Here is a 24,346-nt window from a genome sequence, read left to right on the forward strand (position 1 = left end):
CATCCACAATCCCAAACTGCTCTAGAATGTTTACTCCAAAAGAGCAGGGTTATCTTTCTTGTTCTCTCTGTATCCGCAGTGCCTGGCACTTAGGTGCTCAACAAATATTTGTTAAATGAATGAATTTCAGCAAAGGGCCTTCTAGGGATGCCCTAATCTGGAAGTGGCGTCCCTTCCAACTGACCCCCCCCATTTTTGTTTTAATCACTTCTTAGGTCTGAACTGCTGTTGTTGAGCATTGTAGATTTCTGTGTACACCTGCAGTGTGAATCATACCTGCTCACTGGTGCTGGAGAAACCTAAACTGACACTAGATAAAGAAGCGTTGGAAGGATGGGATGCAGAAAAGATCCAGAAGGGTTAGAGGGAGAAATTGTTGGTTCCTTTCTATAAGAGGTGTAGTGGAGATGAAAAAAGATGCTTTTAACTAAAAATCGTTAAAGTATGATAAAATTGGGATTGTGACTGCCATTTCTATATACCCGCATTATTTATAATGGAATTGTAGAGGATTTTAGAGAAACCGGGCCTAAACCAGAACTCCTATTTCCCCATTCTCAGTCTAATGGTCTATACTATATGAGAGGCAATAAGGGATAAAGAATGAGGGCTGGGTTCAAATTCACCTCTTTCTCCCATTTACTAGATATAGGCCCATTCTGTTCCTCGGTTATCTTAGCTGTAAAAATGGAGATAATAGCCTCTATTATTTCAGGGTTACTCTGAAAAATCAAGTGTTTATATATGTAATTCCCCAGGCTCTGTAAATACTCAATGTTTCAATAATGAACTCACAAAAGAAAACTACAGCCTTTTCCTGCATAAACAGTAAGAGTCTACAGTGATCTTCTGGCCTCTGTATGTCTGGTTTTTTACCCGCTGTGTCGGGTTGGTGAGGTAGTCGCAGCCAGGACTACACAGCGGCCAAGAGCAGCCCGAAAAACAGCCATGCAGTGAACTGGAAAAACAGCCCTGCCGCGTGAGCGAGTCCGGGAGCCAGCGTACCGTCAACCTCCCTCTTCCCGGGGCGTAGTTGCTGACTGACGGACAGGTTGTCTTAGCCACCCAAGCCGCCCTTTTTCTCAGCGCCCCGCCCCCCAGACATGATAGGTAGCTGGCCTCAGCCAATGGTGACACAGAGCCGTGGGCACAGTAGCCAATCATGGATTGGGAGCCTGGAAAGGAGCGGGGCCGAGTTAGAAGCGGGTGGCGCGGCCAGAGGGCTAGCGGCGCGGCGCGGCGCGGCGGCAGAGGTAAGATGGCGCCGGTGGTTAACCTCGCTTCCGCAGTTAGGCTGCTGCTTCGCTCCTCCTGCCCTCTCCGAGCTGCTTCTTTGTTTCGGTCAGCGTCGAGGTTGCTCTCCTCCTGTAGGCTTCCAGAAGCCAGATTCTCCGGTGCCCGGAGCCGGAGGACAAAATGGCGCTTGTACGGGCGGCCGAAGACAGGCAGGGCCCAGCCGTAGGCTCTGAGGCGGGCCGGGACAAAGGCGGCGTGCAGGGAGGCGGAGGCTGGGCGCGGCGCTGCGGCCTTGCTGCCGCCGCGTGGGCCGTGCGCTCCCTCTTCGTGCGTGGCCATGCGAACCTGAGATTCTTACGACGTGCTGGTGGTCCGGGTGGGGGCGGGCATGGGGGACAAGTTGAAGTGAGACGAATTGACTAATGGCCTGGGGAGACGTGGGCGGAGGGGAGTTACGGAGCGTGACTTGTGCCAGTCTTTTACCCGCGGTCGGCCCGGATGTGGAGCAGGAATTTTCGGGAAGGGTAAGGGCTTTTTGATCTTTTGTGTGAGCCTGCAGGTTTTGGTATGAACAGGATTCGGATCCACGTCTTGCCGACCAATCGGGGGAGGATCACCCCAGTGCCCAGGTCCCAGGAACCCCTGTCCTGTTCGTTCACTCATCGCCCATGCTCGCAACCTCGTCTGGAGGGGCAGGAGTTTTGCATTAAGCATATCCTTGAAGACAAGAATGCACCCTTCAAGCAGTGTAGTTATATATCGACGAAGAATGGAAAAAGATGTCCCAGTGCTGCTCCAAAGCCTGAGAAGAAAGATGGGTATATATGTATAGATAATCTGTATCGTTTGTACTTTTAGTTCTAAAACGAGAGGGGGATGTGGTATATGTGGGCTTGTGAATAGCTGGAGTTTTTGTTAAAATTGGGGTGATGGGTATATTCTTGAGAAAAAAATAAAAACCGTTGAAAACTGCAAAGAGGCAGGCCACTTCCAGTTGGACCACTCACTTAATTTCTTTAGATCTTCTCCCTTGTCTATAAAATAAGGAGATATTCTAGATTATTCTTAACCCTGGGGTTCCTGGCCCTTTGGGTCATCCCTGAACTTTGTTAAGTTGTGTATATGTGTATTCTTCTGGGAAAGGCTTCATAGCTTTCGTCATATAAGCAAAAGTATTCATGCAGAAACATAACTTGGCTAGTTAATTCTGCATGTATATTTTGGTTTTAAAATTGTGCCCAACATCTTATTACCTACAGTGGATTGGTACTGGAGTAAAATGTGAAGTTGCCAGAACCAGTTTTGAGAGATGAAAGTGGATCTCTTTGATTTGTTCTAAGATGATGTCAGCATTTTTATAATTGGGATGTTTTGTTTGATGAATGAAGCACCAGATTATGCTACCTGCATTTCCCCTTAGTAATACCAAATGAGTTGACCTTGGGCCAGTTAAATTACTTTGTCTTACTGGCCTTTTTTATTTATAAATGAGGGTAATAGTTATTTTAATTTCCTAAAAATGATCTAAAGACTGGTGACTATGAAAATGGTTGAACTCTTTCAAGAAGGGACCTGAGTATAAAATGTTAATATTTTGTCTCCTTAGGGTATCTTTCTGTGCTGAACATGCCCGTAGGAATGCCCTGGCACTTCATGCTCAAATGAAGAAGACCAATCCAGGGCCTATGGGTGAAACACTCTTGTGCCAGCTGAGCTCTTATGCTAAGACAGAGCTGGGGTCGCAGACTCCAGAAAGTAGCCGCAGTGAAGCCAGCCGAATTCTGGGTAAGGATCTTCTCTCCTAGAATGAAAAAGGAAAAAGTAAGAACTTATTTTGGTTTAGCACAGTGCCTTGGACATACATGGCACGTGATAATACAGTAATATTGTAATTCATTGACAATTTGGTGAGAATTCCAGGATTGCTATGTTCACCAGTTCTTTTCGGTTTGAAGTAGTGTGTGCTTGGGTTTACTTTCTTGAGTTTATGACTGTTTCCATCATTGCTGTTTTTATGCTTGTCTTTGTTAGGCAGGGTAATTTCAGGAAGCAAGAATAATTTTGAGTTGACCTTTCTCTCCTTTTGAGGGCACGGTTATCTTATTTATGTTTTAAGTAACCTTACTTGGGTTGTATTTTTTCAAGCCGATTTTATTTGCCAGTGCCTTTGTACTAAGTTGTTGGGGTTTTTTGTTTGTTTTGTTTTCTTAAATGTTATGGTTTGGGTTGATGTGTTAAGTAATCTAGTTTTGTGTGGTGGAGTTACAGAGGTGGGAAGTCTTAATGGCTGCTCTCCCTTCCTTGCCTCAGATGAAGACAGCTGGAGTGATGGGGAGCAGGAACCCATTACTGTGGATCAGACATGGAGAGGTGACCCTGACAGTGAAGCTGATAGCATAGACAGTGATCAAGAAGATCCCCTAAAGTAAGTTGTAACTCCACATAAGGCTTTAAAATTTTTTTTGTAGTTAGAATGTGGACTATAGTAATGCATGCTATTAATAGATAAATAACCTAGGTGGGGTGAAGAGACTTTAGCTATTTGTGAGCAGTAATAGCTTCTCTATTTTAAAGTGTCCTGGTTCATCACTATCTTGCTACAGGGCAAGATTTTATTCTTTTTTGGAAGCTGTGTAATTTGGAAAAATTCTGGATATCAAATTCTACACATGAAAAAGTATAGGGGAGGAAAATAGGAAATTTCTTGGACATAATGGGAGGTTGGTTGAGAAATGCTTAGATAGAGAAGAGGAAATTGATGTAAATGGATTCCTGGTTTAAACCTCAGGAACAATAATGTGATTGTATTTGAATAACTACCTTTTTTTTTTTGCAAAGTTACATTTTATGAGTTTTTTTTTTTTTTTCCTAGTGGAAAAATAAAATGATGTTCAAGAGTTTCCTTTGGTTTCATGCCTAAGAAAGAGAAACTGATTTAGAAACCTAGAAGTGAGTAATCAGTCTAGTTATATCTAAGTAAGGTTCTACTCTTCACTTAGCCCATGATCACCTTAGGAGTTGTAGAAACAAAAACATTGCCACTCACAGTCTCATATTTCTGTCTCATGGTTTGGGTTTAGTTTAATCTTTTTTTGTTCTCTTCATCTTTTCTGACTACTGTCTCTTAACACTTCCATTTTGCATAGAAGTATTGTAAATAGTATGAGGGATAATGAATTTCTACTCCAAAAGTCATTTAGGTTTACATTTTCTGAGTACAATAATTTCATCTATTTTTCTTGAGTAATGTCAGTATAGTCAGCTCTTCAGGAAGTACTTGTTTGGAAAGTCTCATCTAAGTATTTTGAAAAGGAATGTTCATTATCTGGCAGGATTCTCTTATAGTAGTAACTTTGTACCATACATTTTTTTTTTTTTTTTCCCATTGTGCTTCTGGAAATGCCAGACTTGATGCTTTGAAGAGGTATATTCTCTGTAGGGTCACAAAGTGACTGTCCTTTGGCGCGGTAAATACTCAGCTTCGAAGGTCCAGAAACTTGATTTTGTCAGTAGTAATCTAGAGTGGATCAGTCTCTAGGGGACATGTTTATGCTAGTGTAACTTAAAATATGAGATGTATAAATGTTAAAAGGACTAGGTACTTGATGTTATTTCTCCTAAAAGGAACATTCAAAGGGGAAAATGAAGTAGGCAACTAAATATAAGGCTTCCCTTAATTCCCCTATGAGATTATCCAAAAAAAATTTCGGCCTCCTAAAATATTTCCATTTTTGGGGATGTCAGTAGAGTTGTTAAATGTCTTATACTAAGTTTGTTAATATGGTTATATATTGCTATCCTAAATTTAACAAGTCTTTTTATTTAATGAAATTATTTTAGTTTCATCTCTGGTGTCAGTGTTTTGTTGTCACTAGGACCATTTTTTGATCATTAACAACTTAACAGCAAATATCTTCTTCACTTTTTCAGAACGGTACTTTTTGTATTGCTTACGATGATGTCATTAGAGATTTTATCCTACATAGAATTAATATTGGTATAGTTTCTTTCCCCTCTTGTAGGTATTTCTATGTGATTGTCCTCAAAGTAACCATTTACTTAATTGCTTTGTAAAAAGGATCTGAAGAGTTCATTTACAACAACATCCTGCACTGGTGAAGTTTTAGCTTAAGACTAATTGTTAAATCTTTCCTTTTTAAAAAGTAATTTTTACCATATGACATCTACTGGCATTCAGAACTAGTATAAAGGTTATTTCAGGTTATGGAGTCTTCATCATTGTTATTAAAATAAATTTGGGGGAATACTCTTTCGTAAGAGACATTATTTAATGGAATATAAGGTGGCTCCCTCTTTTTTGAAGATGAATTCAGATAATAAAACCCTGACTTAAATTTGTGAATATCAGAGTAAGGGAAGTTGGTACATGATTTTAGTTAAACTAGCTGTGAATGTCTGGAACATCCATCTTTAAATAAATGACTCACTCCTCCACCCCCCCCCAATGATTTGTAGTAAATTCTAATTGTAGTGGCTTTCCATTTATACATTCTAGTCCCTAGACTATTGGTTAAATTCTCTTCTGACGGGGTACAATGAAATTAATTTCATTTTAACAAAATTGATATTAGGTTAAGGCCTCAGTATCTTAAGTTTGCAGACATACTAATGCAGCAAACCCATTTCCCTAAAGATGCACACTAGTCATCTTATTTAGACTTCAGATATTTTTAAAACCTTTTCACAATTTTTTGATAGTCTTAGATTTTATTCATCATGATTTGGTTCTTAATTTGTTATTTTTACTTCAGAGTACTTTGTAATTGTACTTATGCACAGGTAGTATTGATTTCCATTTGTATTCGAGAAAAATTTTGGGCAGAGATTACTTACTTTCAGCCCTGAAGTTAATAATTGTATTTATTCTGTGTGTTTTAATGGCTTAACAGCTAATTTTTTAAAAAGGTGTAATTTTTGGATTTAAAATTAGTTTGAGTATGTAATTTGTATGTATTTTTTTTTTTTTTTTTTTTTTTTTTTTATTTATTTATTTGAGAGAGAGAATGAGATAGAGACAGAGAGAGCATGAGAGGGGGGAGCGTCAGAGGGAGAAGCAGACTCCCTGCCGAGCTGGGAGCCCGATGTGGGACTCGATCCCGGGACTCCAGGATCATGACCTGAGCCGAAGGCAGTGGCTTAACCAACTGAGCCACTCAGGCGCCCCTATGTATTGTTTTTTTAAATGAAATAATTTTGACTCGTCAAATATGAAAATAGGAAGTCAGGTATATATCTGATTTCCTCTTCCTGGTTGGTTATATAATGATCATACAAGGCTAATGGAACCAAAAACTTTAATTTGCAGCTAATCTTTTCATTTAGACTTAAGTCAGAATAAGGAAAGTCTCCAATTAAATTGCTATTTAACTCAGTTGCTTATGTGACCTCATCATAATCACTAGAATAACTTTTTAAAAAATTCTATTAATTTATAATTGGTGGCAAAGCTTAGTAAAGTTGATGTGGATCTAGATCTTTGGCAATTAAGGGCTAACCCAGGGAACTGTATTTTGAGAAATTTGTCAAGAAAATGAGCTGGGGACCGTGAATAACCACTGTGGACCAGTGTTTTGAGGCCTCATGTAAGTTCCAATATAGGAATGTATTTTAAATTAGAAATTGAAATTATTATTTTTAATACTTCAATTAAAGTTTTTAAGATATTAATGCTACTAAATTGAATATTTTTAAGCTGTCCTGACTGGTAAGTGACTAAATTATGAAATGGAATAAGATTGTAGATTAATAAAAATTGTGAATGTTCCATATCTTCACTTCTTAACTGCAGATAACTGGGAAAAATAATGAAACCTCTCCCCTTCCTCATATTGTGAAATCATACATTAGTATCCATGCTTGGGGATTTTCTTTATTTTTGTTTTTTAATAACTTGAATGCTGTCTGTGAAAACATTCATATTTAATAAGGTGATGGTCTCAGTGCTGACTTCCTGTTAAGTAACGAACTTAAGTCTCCTCTCTACCCTTTTCTCCTTTTAAGCTTGGATTTAATATTGTATTTTCTTATTCTTTGCTGAATTCTCTTTTATTCCAGACATGCTGGTGTGTACACAGCAGAAGAAGTTGCCCTGATAATGCGTGAGAAGCTAATTCGTTTGCAGTCTTTGTACATTGATCAGTTTAAACGACTTCAGCATCTGCTCAAAGAGAAGAAGCGACGTTATTTACATAATCGCAAAGTGGAACATGAAGCTCTAGGCAAGTTTTATGCTAGTCCTAACCAGCTGTTTGTGGGTTCAAAATGTGAATTTGGTAGTAGTTAGATTTATTTCTGTCTTGGTACCTGGAGGAGGAGAATTTGCTTTTCATAGTGGCTATCTTATGGCCAAAGTTTACCCTGTTTATTTCTTGTTAATTTGGAGCAGCCATCCTTTATTGGTTGCTTAGCACATAAGATCTTGACTTTTGTGACTTACCAGGTAGTAGTCTCCTGACTGGCCCAGAGGGACTTTTGGCCAAAGAACGAGAGAACTTAAAGCGTCTAAAATGTCTTCGGCGGTATCGTCAGCGCTATGGAGTGGAAGCCTTATTACATAGGCAGCTGAAGGAACGCAGAATGCTGGCCACAGATGGTGCTGCCCAACAGGTAATTTGTGTTTATACCTCTAAAGGGGTATGTGTTTGCTTTGTTTACAAAGTTAGGGTAATAGTCAAAACATTGTACAGTCTTGGCTCTGAAATCTAACTTAATTGGATGTGGGGTAAATTGAAAAGAGCACTTTGAGTCCAGAGACTCTTGATCTTGAAGTTGTCAAAGGTTGAGTTTTTTAGCCTTTAAGGATGTACCTTTCTTAAATGTTATAAGTATTCTCATAGATAATTGGTTGTATTTTTCTTTCCCTTTTTTTTTTTTGTAGTATTTATTTATTTATTTTAGACAGAGTGCTTGTGAATGGGGTGGGGGCAGAGGGAGAAGAATCTTTTTTTTTTAAAAGATTTTATTTATTTGTCAGAGACAGCGAGGGAACACAAGTAGAGGGAGAGGGAGAAGCAGGCCTCCCGCTGAGCATGGAGCCCGATGCGGGGCTCAATCCGAGGACCCTGGGACCGTGATCTGAGCCAAAGGCAGACGCTTAACGACTGAGCCACCTAGGCGCCCCAGGAGAAGAATCTTTAAGCAGACTGCCCTCTGAGCAGGGAGCCCAACACGGGCTTGATCTTTCAACCCATGAAATCATGACCAGAGCTGAAACAAAGAGTCGGATGCTTAACCAACTGAGCCACCCAGATGCCCCAGTTGGTTGTATTTTCTTTTGATGGTTTGTTTGTGTGATTTATCTATTTTCTCCATTTTAGGCTCATACGACTCGGTCCAGTCAGAGGTGCTTGGCCTTTGTGGATGATGTTCGTTGTTCCAATCAGTCTCTTCCAATGACCAGACACTGCCTTACCCGTATCTTTTTTATTTGGTTCAGTTTGCTAGCTAGACTAAAGGCTGGTGGGAATCTCTCATAGTTTGCTTGATTAAAAGTCTTTGTTTTCCTTTGGCCCTGAATCAAGACCAGCAGTTTGCTGAAACTGTTGGTTTCAAGCAGGAGCCTAAAGAAATGTCTTTCTATGGTCTGTTGGCCATTTCAGAACTTTGGAAATGTAATGGTCAATTCATTAGAAAGAAATACCTAAGTCATTGGAGATAGGGATGGGCTAATATTTATTTGTAATAGATTAATACTGGGATTCCAAAATACAGAGATCCCTGATAGAACTTTTTCATTGGAAATATAATAGTGTTAAATCCAGTTATCACACACACAAAAAATTACTATGGGTTTTCCACCAAAAGCAGTGGGTTCTGAACTATGACCTTTCTTTGAGAATTATCCTTTTGTATGGTCAGGGCCCTAATTTGTATATTTTAGATTTCATTCAAATTGGAAACTTGCTATTTCCAAAAATAGAATGATTCCACTCCCCACCTTCCCAGTTAGTTTTCCTTTGGACCGTCATAACATCTCTTGATTTGCTATGAGACCATATTTACTATCAGGTTGTAAGACTTTTTGAGTTTATTGGATTGTGAAAGTGCATCTTTATTATGGATATCAAGAAAGTTACTTTCACAGTAAAAGCACTTGTTAGTATGATGATCTTTATTATCTGAAAGGCTTAAATCTTGCTGGATTTCATTTGCCTGGCAAGAGATATAAAGTATTTGGAAATGAAGTGTATCTTCTTTAATAGGAAAAGAAGGAGAACCTTCTCTTGGTCTTCTGAGAGGAAAAATTTTTTCTGTTTATTGAGTATTTTACCAGTTTATTAATGATAATAAATATCTGATAAAGGATTGCTGTCCTTGATATACAAAATACTTGTGCAAGGGAATTAAAAACTAAAGATATATGCTCAAAACATAATTGGGCAAAGGTGGACAGATTTAAAAGTAGAAGTGGCTCAATGTTGAAAAGTGTTTATCTTTCACATAAGTGAAGTAGGTAATAAGGAAATTTTTATCTATGAATTTGATACTTGTATATATATATTTAATGAATTAGTGAATTTCAAGTTGGTGAGGTTGTGGTGAATGAATTCTAAATATTGCCAGTGGGAAGATCAAGTGGTACAAGCTTTTTAGAAAGCAGCTTGGCAATATTCGTATTTGATATGATACTGTTACCTTGAAATTTATTTTAAGGAGATAATCAAATGCAGACTGATATTTTTACATAAAATTCCTTCAACTGGAGATGGCCTTAAAATATTCAGAAATGGGGTATAGAGAAGAAAATTATGATACAACATATGGAATATGTTTAGGCAATAAACGTTAGATTTAACAAAATTTATGAATGACAGGAAAATGATTGTGACAAAAATAGGATATGGAATTACATATAATCAAATACTGGGAGGGGAATTAACAGAAATTGACTTTTCGATGGTGGGGTTATGAATGCCCATTATTCCTCTGCCTTGTACTTCTCAGGTTTTCTTCATTGAGCTTCAATTTATAAGTCAGAAAAACTCAATTTATAGATATTAAGGAATATTTTAGAATTACAGTATTATACTCAAATAGTTTGTTAGGATATTAATATTTTAAAAAGCAAAGTTGAAAATGAAATGTATTTGAAAAGAGGAGGGAAGTATGATTTCTTTTGTTTTATGTTTTTTTCCTTTCCGCTCCATAGTTGCTTAAGTCGCTTACCCTTCCTTAAGTCCTTATCCCAGAGAAAGATGCGACTGCCATTGGTGACCTGTTAACTCTTTACTCTGGTCTAATGGAGACAGCACTGGACTGAAAGTGAAGGACCCAGACTCTAGTTGTAGGTCAACCATTCCCTTCTTTCTCTCTCTTGTCCCCATTGGAAAGGAAAGGGGGTGGAGGAGGATGGGGGGAGGGTTTTTCCAGGATATTGTATTAAATAAGAGACTTGCGAAAGTTCTTTGAATTCCATCAAAAAAGTTCTGATTAAACATTTTTAATGGATTGATTTTAAGTATTAATTTAGTAAGATTGGACTTTTTAAGCACATCATAGACTTTAGATTTTCTTAAGCACATAGAGAATGCAAATCTGGTTCCTATTAGAGTCATGTGTTTGTTTGTTCATTTGATTGTTCATATAAATACTGTTTACTTTGTACTATTTACTGTTCCTTTAGAGTGGTAGTTCTCAACTGGGGACCATTTTATCCCCATTTGGCAATGTGTGGAGACAGTTTTGCTTGTTATAATTTAGGGATGAGAGTGCTACTGACTTCTAGTGGGTGGAGGCCAGGAGTGCTGCTAAGCATCCTACAATGCACAGGATTGGCAGGGTTTTACAGTTGTGAAACCCTGCCTTAAGAGTTTAGCAGTTTCCAAGAATTGATTGAAACAAATGGCTTTATTCAAGAAGTTTTATTTGGTTTAAAAATAAAATGTATGCTAGACTTTTTAATTTTTAGAAATACCTTAAAATTTGGAGGAAAGTTTACCCATAATTCTGTAATCCCGGGTACAATTAGTTTATAGAAAGTTGTACTCTCTGGTTTAAAAATAAGCCCACATTTGAAATAACAGTTGTCTGTTAATCTAGGGGGAAAACCATGTAGTTAAGATTTCAAGAAATGGTTATCACTTGCATAAAACATTTCAACTAAATTTTGTTGTTTTATCTAATCAATTTAATTTTAATTCATCCTACAGAGCTGTTTTGCCAACTTGGAAACTGGCCCTTTTCTGTTTTACCCTTAATAGAAGTTATTAGTGCTCCTGGAGTGTTCCTGGAGTACTTCCTTTCCATGGGACCTCATAAGCAAAATTACCTTCTTTCTTTTCTCTTTGGGACCATGACAGAACTCCCCTGCACTAGCACCCCCATCCCCCAAAAAAGCAAGGGGGCATGGAAATTTATTTTTATTTTTTGTCTATTCCTAGAGCTTCTATTTTCCTCCGTTCTCTGCTGCTTTAAATATACCATGTAAACATTTTGGAAACAAGATTCAAAAAGTTTTTGCAATTTTTTTGCCAGTGTGCTTAACAGCGGAAACACTATATCTCTTGACTCTAGGGAGGGCTTGGTAGTGCTTCTGCAAACTGCCTTTGCCATAGCATGTTTCTTCTGAATAGGTACAAGATTCCTAGGATTGTTATTGCTGTTTGCTTCGCAGTGTTTTCAGATGTTTTGTGTTTGACTCTCCTAAGTGAGAACAAGATTAGTGTCTCTAGTTTAAATGACTGGGATCCTGATATGTAGGTTGGGGACTAGATTTAAATTACTGGTAGAGCTAGAACTAGATGTTAGTGAATGACACTTATTTTGAGAACTTTAAAAATTGCTAACTGTGTTTGGTTCTGTTTCAAGTGTAACCATTTGTCTTCTGTAGTGCAGACCTTGAATTTTACATGGCAGACAACACTTGTATTTTGTGCCTCCAATAGATCCATTTTATTTCCCTTGACCATTTTTCTACAGATATTTGTCAGGACACGAATCAGGTTCTCTTCAAATGCTGCCAGGGGTCTGAAGAGGTACCCTGCAACAAACCAGTTCCTGTAAGCCTCTCTGAGGATCCCTGCTGCCCACTGCATTTCCAGTTGCCTCCTCAGATGTATAAGCCCGAGCAGGTACTGTCTGTGCCAGACGATCTGGAAGCCGGCCCCATGGATCTGTACTTGAGTGCTGCCGAGCTTCAGCCCACTGAGAGTTTACCTCTGGAGTTCAGTGATGTAAGTTAGAGAAGCTCTGCTCTGGTTGGTCCTTGAGGCAAGGCCTTATTTATTAATGGTGAGACTAGGTTAGTCTTTTGTGGCCAGGAGACTTGATAAAGTTTTTGAAATGATACATGTATGGTTGTATTTGTATGTTAGTATATTGATTTAGAGACAGTTAAATTGGCAGGAGTTTTTCTGAGGGAATAAGGGAATTGTAAACTATGGGAAGTTGGAAAGTCAAGATTATGGTTGGATTTGGTATAGCCAGGAAACTTGGTACCCATCACAGGTGAGTGATTCACTAGAATCTTAATAATACAAATGAATTCTCATATCTACTCTTTTTTTTTTTTTTTAAGTTTTTATTTATTTATTTGACAGAGAGAGACACAGCGAGAGAGGGAATACAAGCAGGGGGAATGGGAGAGGGAGAAGCAGGCTTCCCGCGGAGCAGGGAGCCTGATGCGGGGCTCGATCCCAGGACTCTGGGATCATGACCTGAGCCGAAGGCAGACGCTTAACGACTGAGCCACCCAGGCGCCCCCTCATATCTACTCTTGACAGTTGTAAGCTTGTGTTTTTGCTCTGTAGTCGTAAAGGTTTCATTTTCAGGTTAATTTGCGCCCCCAAGAAATGACTCTAAACTTAGCTCTGGCTGCTGGCTTTTATTTTTGTTATGTTATTGTAGATTCCGTTGTGAATGGACTAGAACAACAGTGATACCTTTTTAAGTATTTACAGCCTTCGAAGTATGTACACTACTTTTTTAATTGGTCCCAGCCCATAAACCCATCTCTGATTTTATTTGTTCCCCTAGTTAGCACTACCCTACTATCTGACTCAGGGATCAGTTGTCATACCATCTCTGTCTTAGCACTTTACTTAATATTTAGCGTTCTGGATAAAGGTCTTCATTATTTATTCTGAAGATAAATTTGAGTTTCGTAATAAAGATGTGTTGTATATAACCATGACATGTTTAATGTAACAGATCTAAATGGAAAATTGAATGTAGGTTATAGGATTATTTGCTGAGGGTAGAAGCAAAGTTTGGGTGGCTTCAAGGGTATTGCTTGCTAAAAAGGATATACCAGGATAGGGTAATATCTGAAAAAGAAAAGTGGTATTTTCAAGAATAAACTGATTCTAATTTTTTTTTCATAAACCCCTCCCCTTGGTTACATATGATCTACAGGCTTATTTAACTTTTTCATTATTTCATTTATAATAAAATTATAATTTTTATTATAATCCTGATTATAATTACTTTTTTAAAAATTTCTTTCACACAGATTTCATAGAATATGAAAACTAGAAAGGGACCTTATTGTATACTTCAGTGCTTCCCAAGTTTTTCCAATGAGATTGTGTTGAAGAGGGTAAATGAACAGATAGCCCTTTGTTGATAAGGACAGAGTTTTGTCCACTTCCCTTCATTTCAAATGTGAAGAAAATGCAGAGAGGTGCTATCTTCTTTTTTTTTTTTTTTTTAACTTAGTAAAATGAGCAACTCTGTAAGGTCTGAAAATTAACCTAATAAGCACTATCATCACATTCCTTTCAGATAATAATGTACATATGTAGAAACTAGCACATGTATTTTATGTAGATGTATTAGGTTAGTAACTTTTATTTCACCTGATAATTTCTTAGAGCCATTTCTGTTTTGACCTTTTTGCTTTTCCCCTTTCACCTGTTTTTGCCATATTAGTATTGCTCTTTGGAGAATTTTTACACAAAATATTAGAGATTATAAGATTCGTGATTATATGTGAAACTGACATTTAAGGAATCTCAATTTTAAAAATACTTAGGGGTGCCTGGTGGCTCACTCAGTTAAGGGTACGACTCTTAATTTCGGCTCAGGTCATGATCTCAGGGTCCTGGGATCCAGCCCGGCATCAGGGGAATCTGTGCTCAGCGGGGAGTCTCTTTGGCCCTCCTCTCTCTGCCTCTCCTGCTTGTACGCTCTCTCTCAAATAAATAAATAAAATTTTTAAAAATACTTAAAAACATACTGTCAAATCTGTTAATTTTTATTGCTTGGGTTTTTTTTTTTTCTTCTCTTCAAAAAAATGTGTGAGAAGTAACCTTATTTTTGGGATTCCAGTGGGTTTTTAAGATGGACCTTTGATGTTAGAGTTTTAAAAATGATAAACAATCATTTGTGCTTGATCATCTCTTATGTTCATAATAATATGCTTTTGATAAATCATATTGGGGGCATCTGGGTGGCTCAGTCGCTAAGCGTCTGCCTTCGGCTCAGGTCATGATCCCGGGGTCCTGGGATCGAGCCCTGCATTGGGCTCCCTGCTCAGCGGGAAGCCTGCTTCTCCCTCTCCCACTCCCCCTGCTTGTGTTCCCTCTCTCGCTGTCTCTCTCTCTGTCAAATAAATAAAATCTTTAAAAAAAAAGATAAATCATACTGCTCATTGTAAGTATAGTTTTAATCTTTGGAGATAAAAATTCTTCAGAAGATGTTGAAACAAAATCCAGTTTTAGAAAAGAAATTTTGTCCTCCTATAAATTCTGGATATATTTATTACTGTACAGTTTTGCTGGGGAAAAAATGATTTCTTAATTGTGTGAATTTCACCAAGCAAACTTAGCTTGTAACCTACATTCTGCCTTAGATATCATTTCTATAACTTGTTAATAATATCTGATAATTTTACCCATGGGAGGACCAGGTGTTAGATATTAATCTCAGTTAAAATTCAGTGTTTCATTCTGGATATTACACTTGCCTGTTTTCTCTGCTTTGATCCAAGGATGTTTGGCAAGTAACAACCTAATACCATAATCCTATTACTTTTTTGAGATCAGAACAAAATGTCGATTCTGTCTTTATGTCCTGATGGACTTATGTTTCTAAATATTCCTGTTGTGATAGGCATTTCTGCTGATCCTCTCTTCTTGTTTTAGGTTCCTTTCCCCAATTTTAGTTTTTGTAACAGACAACACAAATACGTGAGAAAAGCCTTTTCATTATCTATTTTTTTAGAAAATATTTCCGTACCATTGTCATCTTGAGACTTGAAAATTTTATGCCTCACCACTTAAATGGGTTCTTTTATTTTCATTTATTTATTTATTTATTTTAAAGGTTTTACTATTTATTTGTCAGAGAGAGCGAGAGCGCATGCACAAGCAGGGGGAGCGGCAGGCAGAGAGAGAAGCAGGCTCCCTGCTGAGCAAGGAGTCTGATGCAGGACTGGATCCCAGGACCCTGGGATCATGACCTGAGCCGAAGGCAGACGCTTAACCGACTGAGCCACCCAGGTGTCCCTAAATGGGTTCTTTTAAGTTCCAAGTTAATTATTTGTACAGTAATTGTGCATAGTAAAAGAATTGGAGAAAACCGTTCACAGGCTTAACCATGTAGGAATACTGGTTTCTGTGGATAATACAGAAGTTTCTAAGGGCACCTGGGTGGCTCAGTCAGTTTAGTGTGGGACTCTTGGTTTTGGCTCAGGTCAAGATCTCATGGGTTGTGAGGTCCAACCCTATGTCCAGCTATGTGCTCAGTGGGGAGTCTGCTTGAAGATTCTCTCAACCCCACTCGCACACTCTCTAAAATAAATAAATTAATTAATTGTTTCTAACACATGTGAAATCGATGTTAGGTAGCTGACCATATCCTTTTCTGAATTTCTGCTTAAATTGAGCAGGTATAATGTCGTACATTTCTTTAATTAATATTCTTTAATTATTGTGAAGTGTGATACTTAATTAGATGATTAGCACACCAGAGAAGTGGAATGGGTTTTAAACTCTTAGACTTAATTTAAAAGCATAGAATTAAATCTGTTGTAAAGCTAGATTACTGGAAACAGAGCCTCTATAAAGTAGACTGGGCATAGGGGAGTAGAAGCCCTTTGTAGTTTTCACTCTTGGGAAGGGAGTTTTGCCGTAGACTCTTGGTACCCTGAAAGTCAGTTTGACACATTGTCTGTGGCTTTGCAATGCTTTTGGCCCTGAAATCAAGACCAGTGGTTTGCTGTAGCTGTTGGTTTCAAACAGGAGCCAAGAGTAATGTTGTTTTTTTTTTTTAAGATTTTATTTATTTATTTGACAGAAACACAGCGAGAGAGGGAACACAAGCAGAGGGAGTGAGAGAGAGAGAAAAGCAGGCTCCCTGCTGAGCAGGGAGCCCAGTGTGGGGCTAGATCCCAGGACCCTGGGATCATGACCTGAGCTGAAGGCAGACACTTAACAACTGAGCCACCCAGGCTCCCTGAGTAATGTGTTTCTGTGGTCTATTAGCCATTCAGCATCCCAGTGGGAATGGCTCGTTCAGTTGGAAGAACATAGTTTTTTTGAAATATGACTTTCTTTTTTTTTTGAAAGGTTTTATTTATTCATTTTATAGAGAGGGAACACAAGCAGGGGGAGTGGGAGAGGGAGAAGCAGGCTTCCTGCTGAGCAGGGAACCCGACGCGGGGCTCAATCCCAGGACACTGGGATCATGACCTGAGCCAAAGGCAGACGTTTAACGACTGAGCCATCTAGGTGCCCCTCTTTCTTTTTTTTAAATTTTCTTTTAATTTTTTAAAAAGGTTTTATTTGAGAGACTGGAAGGGAGAGGGGAGAGCAGGAGTGCGGGGGGAGGGGCAGAGGCAGAGGGAGAAGCAGACTGCCCACTGAACAGAGAGCCCGACATGGGGCTCCATCCCAGGACCGTGAGATCATGACCTGAGCCGAAGGCAGACGGTTAACCAACTGAGCCACCCAGGTGCCCCCCCCACCCCCCCGCCTTTTTAAAGAGCAATTGAAGTATGTTTTGTTTAAGAATTAGGGATTTCTGGGTGGGGATAGGGACTTAATCAGAATAGTATTTCCTAGCTCACTGTGACTGTTAAGACATTAATCAAGCAATCTCATATTGTCCAGTCTTTTTTTTTTTTTTTTTTTTTTTTAGTAAGCTCTTTGCTCATCATGGGGCTTGAACTTAGAACCCTGAGATCCAAGAGTCGCATGCTCTACCGACTGAGCCAGCCAGGCACCCCGCATATTGTCCAATCTTTTAAAGTAATATTTTATTTTAGTTTGTGATTATTCTGATTGTCCATATTAGATTCACCACTGGTGAACTTAGATGGTGACTACAGTTAGTCTTAGAAGGAATACACTTTTTTTAAATAAAATTTTTTGGTAAAATATTCGTAAAACATGAAATTTACTGTTTTAACCATTTTTACGTGTACAATTCAGTGGTATTAAGTACAATCACAGTATCGCACAGCTGTCACCATTGTCCATCTCTAGAACTTTCTGTCAGTCCTGAAACTGTGTGTGCCCATTGAACTATAATTCCTGCTTCCTCTCTCCCTCCAGCCCCTGGTAGCTACTATTCTACTTTTTGTCTCTGAATTTTTCTCTTTGAAAATACTTTTTTTTTTTAATTAAAGCTAGTATAGTGGTCTGTGCTTTATACTCAGCAGCGAGCAAAAGTTCTTAGTGCTTTTGGATCTTATCCCATTTGTTGGACATTCTGGGAAAATCTTTTTTTGATTAAAGGTAGGAAGGGGGTGAGGGAAATACGGGAAAATTGCTTTGAGGTTTGTTGAAAAATATGCCAGCTTCAGTTTATTGGTTCCCTTGATTTTGCTGATGGGCTTTTCTCTTTCTTTTCCTAGGACTTGGATGTTGTGGGTGATGGTATGCAGTGCCCTCCTTCACCCTTACTTTTTGATCCTTCACTCACCCTTGAAGATCATTCAGTCAAAGAAATTGCTGAAGGCTCAGTGGATATTCTGGCAAGTGAAGGACAACCCCATCCAGGCACAGGTCTCCCTGCTGGCTATGGCTAGCATGTACTCCCAGTGAGTGGGTTGTCATCATGAGTAGACTGTAGGGGTGCTCCAGATGGCAGTTCTCCAGTTGGGCCCTTAGAGAGAACACCACTAGGCTCAGAATCCCAGAGAGCAGGACACATGTTTCTTTAGTTAACTAGAAGAGGTTAAGACAAGGAATCTACATAAATGGTTCATTTTAAAGGGAGAGTTCAGCATGGGAATTGTTTTCATCATAGAGTAAGGACAAGTAATGTGATTTGGCTTCTTTGAGCCTTGGGTGGGGTACTGGTGGCCCTGACTGAAGACTAGCAGTTGTACTGTAGCTGTTGGTTTCAAGCAGAGGCCCAAATGACTGTCTTCCTGTGATCTGGCTGTTCTGGAACCTCAGCAGAGAATGGCTGTTTCATCGGAAGAAACAACCCACAGTTCTCCCTCTTGTTGGGAGGGCCTTAAGAATGCTACATGTCATGACTGCTGACTCCAAGGGTGAGGGGTAGTTAAGTATGGGGAAGAGTAACGTCTCAGAGTTAACTGTATTTCTCCTGTCTTGATCTTGGTAAGTCAGATTCATGTTTCAGACCATAATGAATGGATTTGTAACCAAAGTGACTTCTCTTTTAACAGGGCCAGATGCAGATGGCTGGAGATGGGTACAGATCACAGGGGTCTCGAAATTCTGAGAAAGCTTCTGCACCACTGCCTCAGAGCGGAGTGGCTACTGCAAATGGGAAGCCAGAATCCTCTTCTATCAGTTGATAATTTGTTTGGGGAACCATTTGACTTTGGCGGATTTGAATTTTCCATTCTTTAAACAAGTATTTATGACTGTCTCTCACTGAAGGACAACTCAGACTACGACGTTTTTCCTCTGGGTTGAGTGCTCTAGTCAAACATAAACCAAATTTATGGGGGAGGGACCAATAGTGTCTTCCCACTCTGCGCAAGGAAGAGAGAGAGGTGATTCCTGTCAGAGCTGCTGGGATTGAGAGAGTATTTGGGATTGCACCTAAGGGGAGAGAGATCTTTGTAATGGGAATTCCCAAGTCCAGGCACAAATACACATATGTGTTTAGGTAGGAGATGTGTTCCCTTGGGATATTAATGGAACCCAGTGTCTGATTATCTCTTTCTAATGGCCTGTGTTTTAGCCTTTCTTCACCTCTCACCTGATTGGTAATCTGAACCCCTTCTTCCACTAAACTCTGACCTATAACCTCTGAGAATAGCCCACAGGACTGGGCCCTCCTTAACCATCCATCTTGCTTCTAACCTATGTAAATTTCTGTAGTGGCTATCTTATGTAAGATACAATAAAAAATTGTATATAGTTTCTATTAAATGTTAAAATGTTATGAAAATGTAAAACAATCACTTGAATGCATGTTTTCTTTATATTTGAATGTGTATATATATTTTTTGGGTTCCTGGGAGTTGTCTCTGATGGGGAAGGGGAAAACAGGAGAGGTAAATTTCCATCCCAAATATTAAATACATTTTCAGTAACTTGGTTTGGTTTGGAGGATAAGATAAAAACCTGTAAGAAGTAAGTGGAAAGGGGTGGAACTTCCTTATTAAAGCCTACCAGTTCCAAAAATCTTCCTTCTATTCATCCTGCTCTCTGTGCCCTCGTACTCCCACTTGGATTTCTTTCTCCCAGTTGATGTCTGATTATCATCTCAAAATTCTCTAGAGCTAGGAATGTATGTATGTAAAACTTCCATTGAAGTTGAGCCTGATGCTAGATCACAGAGATAGGCATAAACTGTCAAGATAATTTTGATGATGAATCTAAAGATAGGGTTAAAATAGAAGTTCACTTAGGATTGAGTTACCTATGCTAGAAGTTGTCTGTTATAGGCATACCTTGGAGATATTGTAGGTTAGGTTCCAGACCACTATAGTAAAAACAAATACCTTGATAAGGCAAGTCAGGTGAATTTTCTGGTTTCCCAGTGCATATAAAAGTTGTTTATACTGTACAATAATCTATTAAGTGTGTAATAACATGTCTTTAAAAAGTGCATAACTTAGTTAAAAAATACTTTATTGCCAAAAAAATGCTAACCATCATCTAAGCTTTCAGCAAGTCATAATCACTGATCATAGATTACCATAACATATATAATAATGAAATCTTGGAAGATGTACAAATGTGATAGAGACACAAAGTGAGCAAATGCTTTTGGGAAAATGGTGCCAATACATTTGCTCGATGCAGGGTTGCCACAAACCTTCAATTTGTAAAAAATGCAATATCTGCGAGGCGCAATAAAGTGAAGCACAGTAAAATGAGGTATGCCTGTAATTGTCCCTTGACCTTTGTTACAAGTGCTGCCCACCTGACTTACATTATTTAGTAGCCCTATGATCTTCGTGGCTATTACCATGTTCAGTCCTGGCCTGCAGAGAGGCACTGGCATATTCTCCCTGTACCTTTTGATTCCTTTGCCAGGGCAACTCCAGCATTTTCACTTTGCTGAGTGTTTGCCATTTTCCCCCCCTGGTTTCTGAAAGGCACTCCTGCAGCTAGTTTACCCCCATTCCCTAGGCTCCTGGCCAAGGTGTTAAATCCTGAGTACTGAGAACATGCTTCTAAGTCAATGACTTCTTAACCCAATTTTATGTTCTGATCCCCTTGATTAAGCACTCTCAAGATCCAATTCCAGGGGTATTCCCCTGCCTTCTACCAACACCTGCTAGCTAGTTCTTAGAGTTCTTTGAGGTACAATTTTCTTTACTCCATTATTAGGCCCAGTGCATTTCCAGCTGGGTTATACTGGGATTGAACCCTAGTTACTGGCCTGGCAGAAAAGAAATGAGGTGGAGGTATCTCTGTACCAGGAAGAGGACACGTTTTGTGAGGATGGCCCTCTTTAAGAGAGTCTTCTGCATGGGGGAAGTGCTAGCTCTTGATAGGGAGTGATGGGCCACCTCTGTAAACAGGGTTCATGGATGTCTGCAGGGCCAGTATCCTTGGGAGCTTCCACCCAGATGTCTTAATACCATACTTCAGGGTTCCAAGTTTTTCTAATCAGGCTCCTGACCTTAGCATAACAGTACCACTTTGAGCATTTAAGCTTCTCTGGAATTCAACTCATTAAATCCTCAGCCTGCTACTCAGCTGTGAGTGCTTCTGTGCTGCAGGTGAAGAAGGCCTCCTTTTAAGAAACCCCTTTGGCTCTCTTACTTCCCATTTAGGTTAACTTTTTTTAGAGCCTGTAATTACTTTTCCAGAATGTATTCATCATGTAACTGGAAGTTTTTACCTTTGACCGCCATCACCCATTTCCCCTACCCCCACCCCCTGTCTATGGCAGTCACCAATCTGCTCTCTCTTTCTTTGGTTTTTTTAGATTCCATGTGTAGGTGGATTATACAGTATTTGTCTTTGGCTTATTTTACTTACCATAATGTCTTCAAGGTACATGTATATTGTCCCAAATGGCAGAATTTCCTTTCTCCAGGAAGTCTTGTGACCAGTATGTGGTTGGGATAAAGATAAGTTAATGCCTTCAGATTCCAGCAACCACAGATGGTGTGTAATGGGTAAGAGGTCATAGTCTCAATCTTTGAAATCTAGCTTCCTCTAAGTGGAGAGGGTATTTTCTGGATTCCCTGTTACTTCATTTTCCTAACACTTTGAGGTCCCCAACTGGCTCAGCTGCCCAGATCTTACAGCCTGCAATGATTGGTCACTTCGGTTGTAACCCTAGGTCACCAGGACTGTTCCCATCCTGGCATCATCAGATAATACCACCGACCTCACTCTTAGCCCCCTGTGGATGGTTCCATTTGATGGGTATATCTACCCAACTTTTCTCAGACTTAGTCTGCTTAGTTCCAGATGTCACTTTGATTTTTCCTGTTTTCATCACTTGCCCAGGTATCACTGACGCAGCTGAGCTGAAGATGTAGCAGTGGGAGTGTTGGTGGGTAAAGAACCCAGGCAAACGGCTTGAAAATGACTTCTGTCTTCCCAGTCTTAACATTCCTTCTGCTGATGAGCTATAGCTATCTACCTGTGTTTCACGGTTTAGTGAATGGCGTACCATCCACCCAGTGACCAAACTGGAAATCTGGAAGTCATCCATTGTTACCTGTCTCTTCTGCCCACACCCAACTGATCACTATCACAATTCTTCCTTCATAATATCCTTTGAGGTTTTTTTTTTTTTAAGATTTTATTTATCTATTTGACAGACACAGCGAGAGAGGGAACACAAGCAGGGGGAGAGGGAGAAGCAGGCTTCCCCGCTGAGCAGGGAGCCCAGTGCGGGCCTCAATCCCAGGACTCTGGGATCATGACCTGAGCTGAAGGCAGATGCTTAACGACTGAGCCACCCAGGCACCCCTTTGAGTTTGTTTTCTTTCTTCATCTCTACTGACATTACCTTATTTTGAGCCACAGGTTGCAAGCTGATGACTTTTGTACCAGATTTGGCCCATATTTGGTTTGTGTGTGTGTGTGGTTTTTTTTTGTTTTTGCACAATTTTGATGATGAGAAAGTTACATTAAAATTTTCTTGACTGTTTGGAAGGTCTAGCAATACTGGGCAATATTCTTGCATGAAAACAATTGACTGGAGCTGAATAGTGGTTTTTTTTTAGTGACGTGCTTTTCATTTTCTACAGTTCTCACCTCTCCCTGTTGTCTTGGAACTGGCCCACTTCATTCATGTTATGTCTGGCTCCTACAGGCACTGGAACTTGCGACCCCTTGTTCTCTCTCTTGAAAACTTATCTCCCAGCTTGAAGTCTTACCCTTTTTAAATCTATACTGCAGCCAGAATGATTCTCTGAAAGAAGCGTTATTTGATCATTCTACTGTTTATGCCAACCTCTTACCTTCAGTGGCACCTCACTGTTTTCAGGAAAACAACCAACCTCTTTAGCATGGCATTTAAGACCCTTCATGATCTGACCTTAATTATCTAATGACTGTTGTCTCAAAGAATGTTCTTTCTCTCATGTGCTACTTTCCAGCCATATTCAACTTCTTGGGTTTATTTGAAAATGAAGCATTAAAATGTGGCCAAATGAATGGGGTTTGTTTGGATTCAGAAGGAACTGGATTTTAAAAATTTGGGGCACCTGGCTGGCTCAGTTGGTAGAGTGTGCAACTCTCCATCTTGGGGTTGTGAATTCCAGCCCCATGGTGGGTGTAGAGATTACTTAAAAAATAATCTTAAAAAAAAAATAAAAAATTTGTGGAACATTTATTTTGTAGCTAGTACCAGATTAATGAATTTCCTTTCTATGTCTGGTTTGCTAAGTGAAAAAAAAAAAATCACATTGATACTGAGTTTTATTAGAAAAATTCTCCCATCTATTGAGATGATTATGACTTTTCTTTAATATGTTGAAACACATAGATTTATTTCTAATTTTAAACACATTGTATTCCTTGTATAAACCTAAATGGTCATAATTTATTACTTTTCTAGATTCCTAGATTTAATTTTCATATGTATTGGGATTTTTGCATCTGGGTTTGTAAGTGAAATTGGCCAGTAATTTTCGTTTCTTATTTTACTGTCATGGTTTTATTGCCGTCATAAAATGAGTTGGGCTTCTATTACCTCTTTCCATTCTTTGGAATAATTTGTGTAAGTTTAGAATTATTTCTTTCTTGAATATTTAGCAGATCCTGGCTATGGAGACATGGGGCTGCAGGGATTTTTTTCATTGTTGTTGCTGTTGCTTTTTGTGGAAGATACTTATTTTCTGATTCAATTTATTTAATGGTAAATGTTAAATTTACTGTTTTTTCTTGTGTCAGTTTTGGTAAGTTACACTTTTTTTTAAGTATTTGCCCATTTCATAAAATCTTCAAATTTATTACAAAGTTGTTTGTAATATAATCTTATCTATTTGAAGACAATCATATTTAGTGATTCTCTTTTTTCTGTTCCTGTTATTTATCAGTGCATTCTTCATTTTTGTCTTAGTCTCCCCAGATGTTTATCAATTTCCTTTGTCTTTCTTAAGAACCAACTTTGGGTTAAGTTGTTATTTATTTTTTTTTGGATTTTTTTTCTATTTTATTAATTGTGATTTTATGTTGATTATTTCTTCCTTTCTTTCTACCTCAAAAATCTATTATTTTTATGTCTAATAATGCTTTGCCTTAAAGTA

General features: G+C 38.9%; 1 protein-coding gene and 3 non-coding genes across 6 annotated transcripts; all 4 read left to right on the forward strand.

The window, feature by feature from the left end:
* The first annotated feature begins 1,197 nt into the window (after window positions 1-1,197).
* On the forward strand, window positions 1,198-19,586 carry KANSL2 (KAT8 regulatory NSL complex subunit 2). 3 transcript variants are annotated; one of them, XM_021704766.2, is made up of 10 exons: window positions 1,198-1,253; window positions 1,796-2,054; window positions 2,843-3,021; window positions 3,547-3,661; window positions 7,312-7,475; window positions 7,697-7,863; window positions 8,574-8,670; window positions 12,175-12,428; window positions 18,053-18,172; window positions 18,836-19,586. In XM_021704766.2, the coding sequence occupies exons 2-10, from the start codon at window positions 1,804-1,806 to the stop codon at window positions 18,965-18,967; spliced, it is 1,479 nt and encodes a 492-aa protein (XP_021560441.1). In that variant the 5' UTR covers window positions 1,198-1,253; window positions 1,796-1,803; the 3' UTR covers window positions 18,968-19,586. The 3 variants fall into 3 exon arrangements, with proteins under 3 accessions (XP_021560441.1, XP_044770800.1, XP_021560442.1); XM_044914865.1 differs by lacking the exon at window positions 1,198-1,253 and having other exon boundaries at window positions 1,772-2,054; window positions 7,312-7,479; window positions 7,701-7,863; XM_021704767.2 differs by lacking the exon at window positions 1,198-1,253 and having other exon boundaries at window positions 1,772-2,054; window positions 12,175-12,326.
* Window positions 8,762-8,898, forward strand: LOC123325017. Its single transcript, XR_006540185.1, has one exon. It is a non-coding gene; the product is annotated as a small nucleolar RNA SNORA2/SNORA34 family (small nucleolar RNA).
* LOC123325019 lies at window positions 16,385-16,499 on the forward strand. The gene has a single exon (XR_006540187.1). It is a non-coding gene; the product is annotated as a small nucleolar RNA SNORA2/SNORA34 family (small nucleolar RNA).
* On the forward strand, window positions 18,500-18,632 carry LOC123325018. Its single transcript, XR_006540186.1, has one exon. It is a non-coding gene; the product is annotated as a small nucleolar RNA SNORA2/SNORA34 family (small nucleolar RNA).
* Window positions 19,587-24,346: the final 4,760 nt, after the last annotated feature.

This window comes from Neomonachus schauinslandi, chromosome 5 (genome assembly GCF_002201575.2).
Source record: "Neomonachus schauinslandi chromosome 5, ASM220157v2, whole genome shotgun sequence".
Lineage (NCBI taxonomy): Eukaryota > Metazoa > Chordata > Mammalia > Carnivora > Phocidae > Neomonachus > Neomonachus schauinslandi.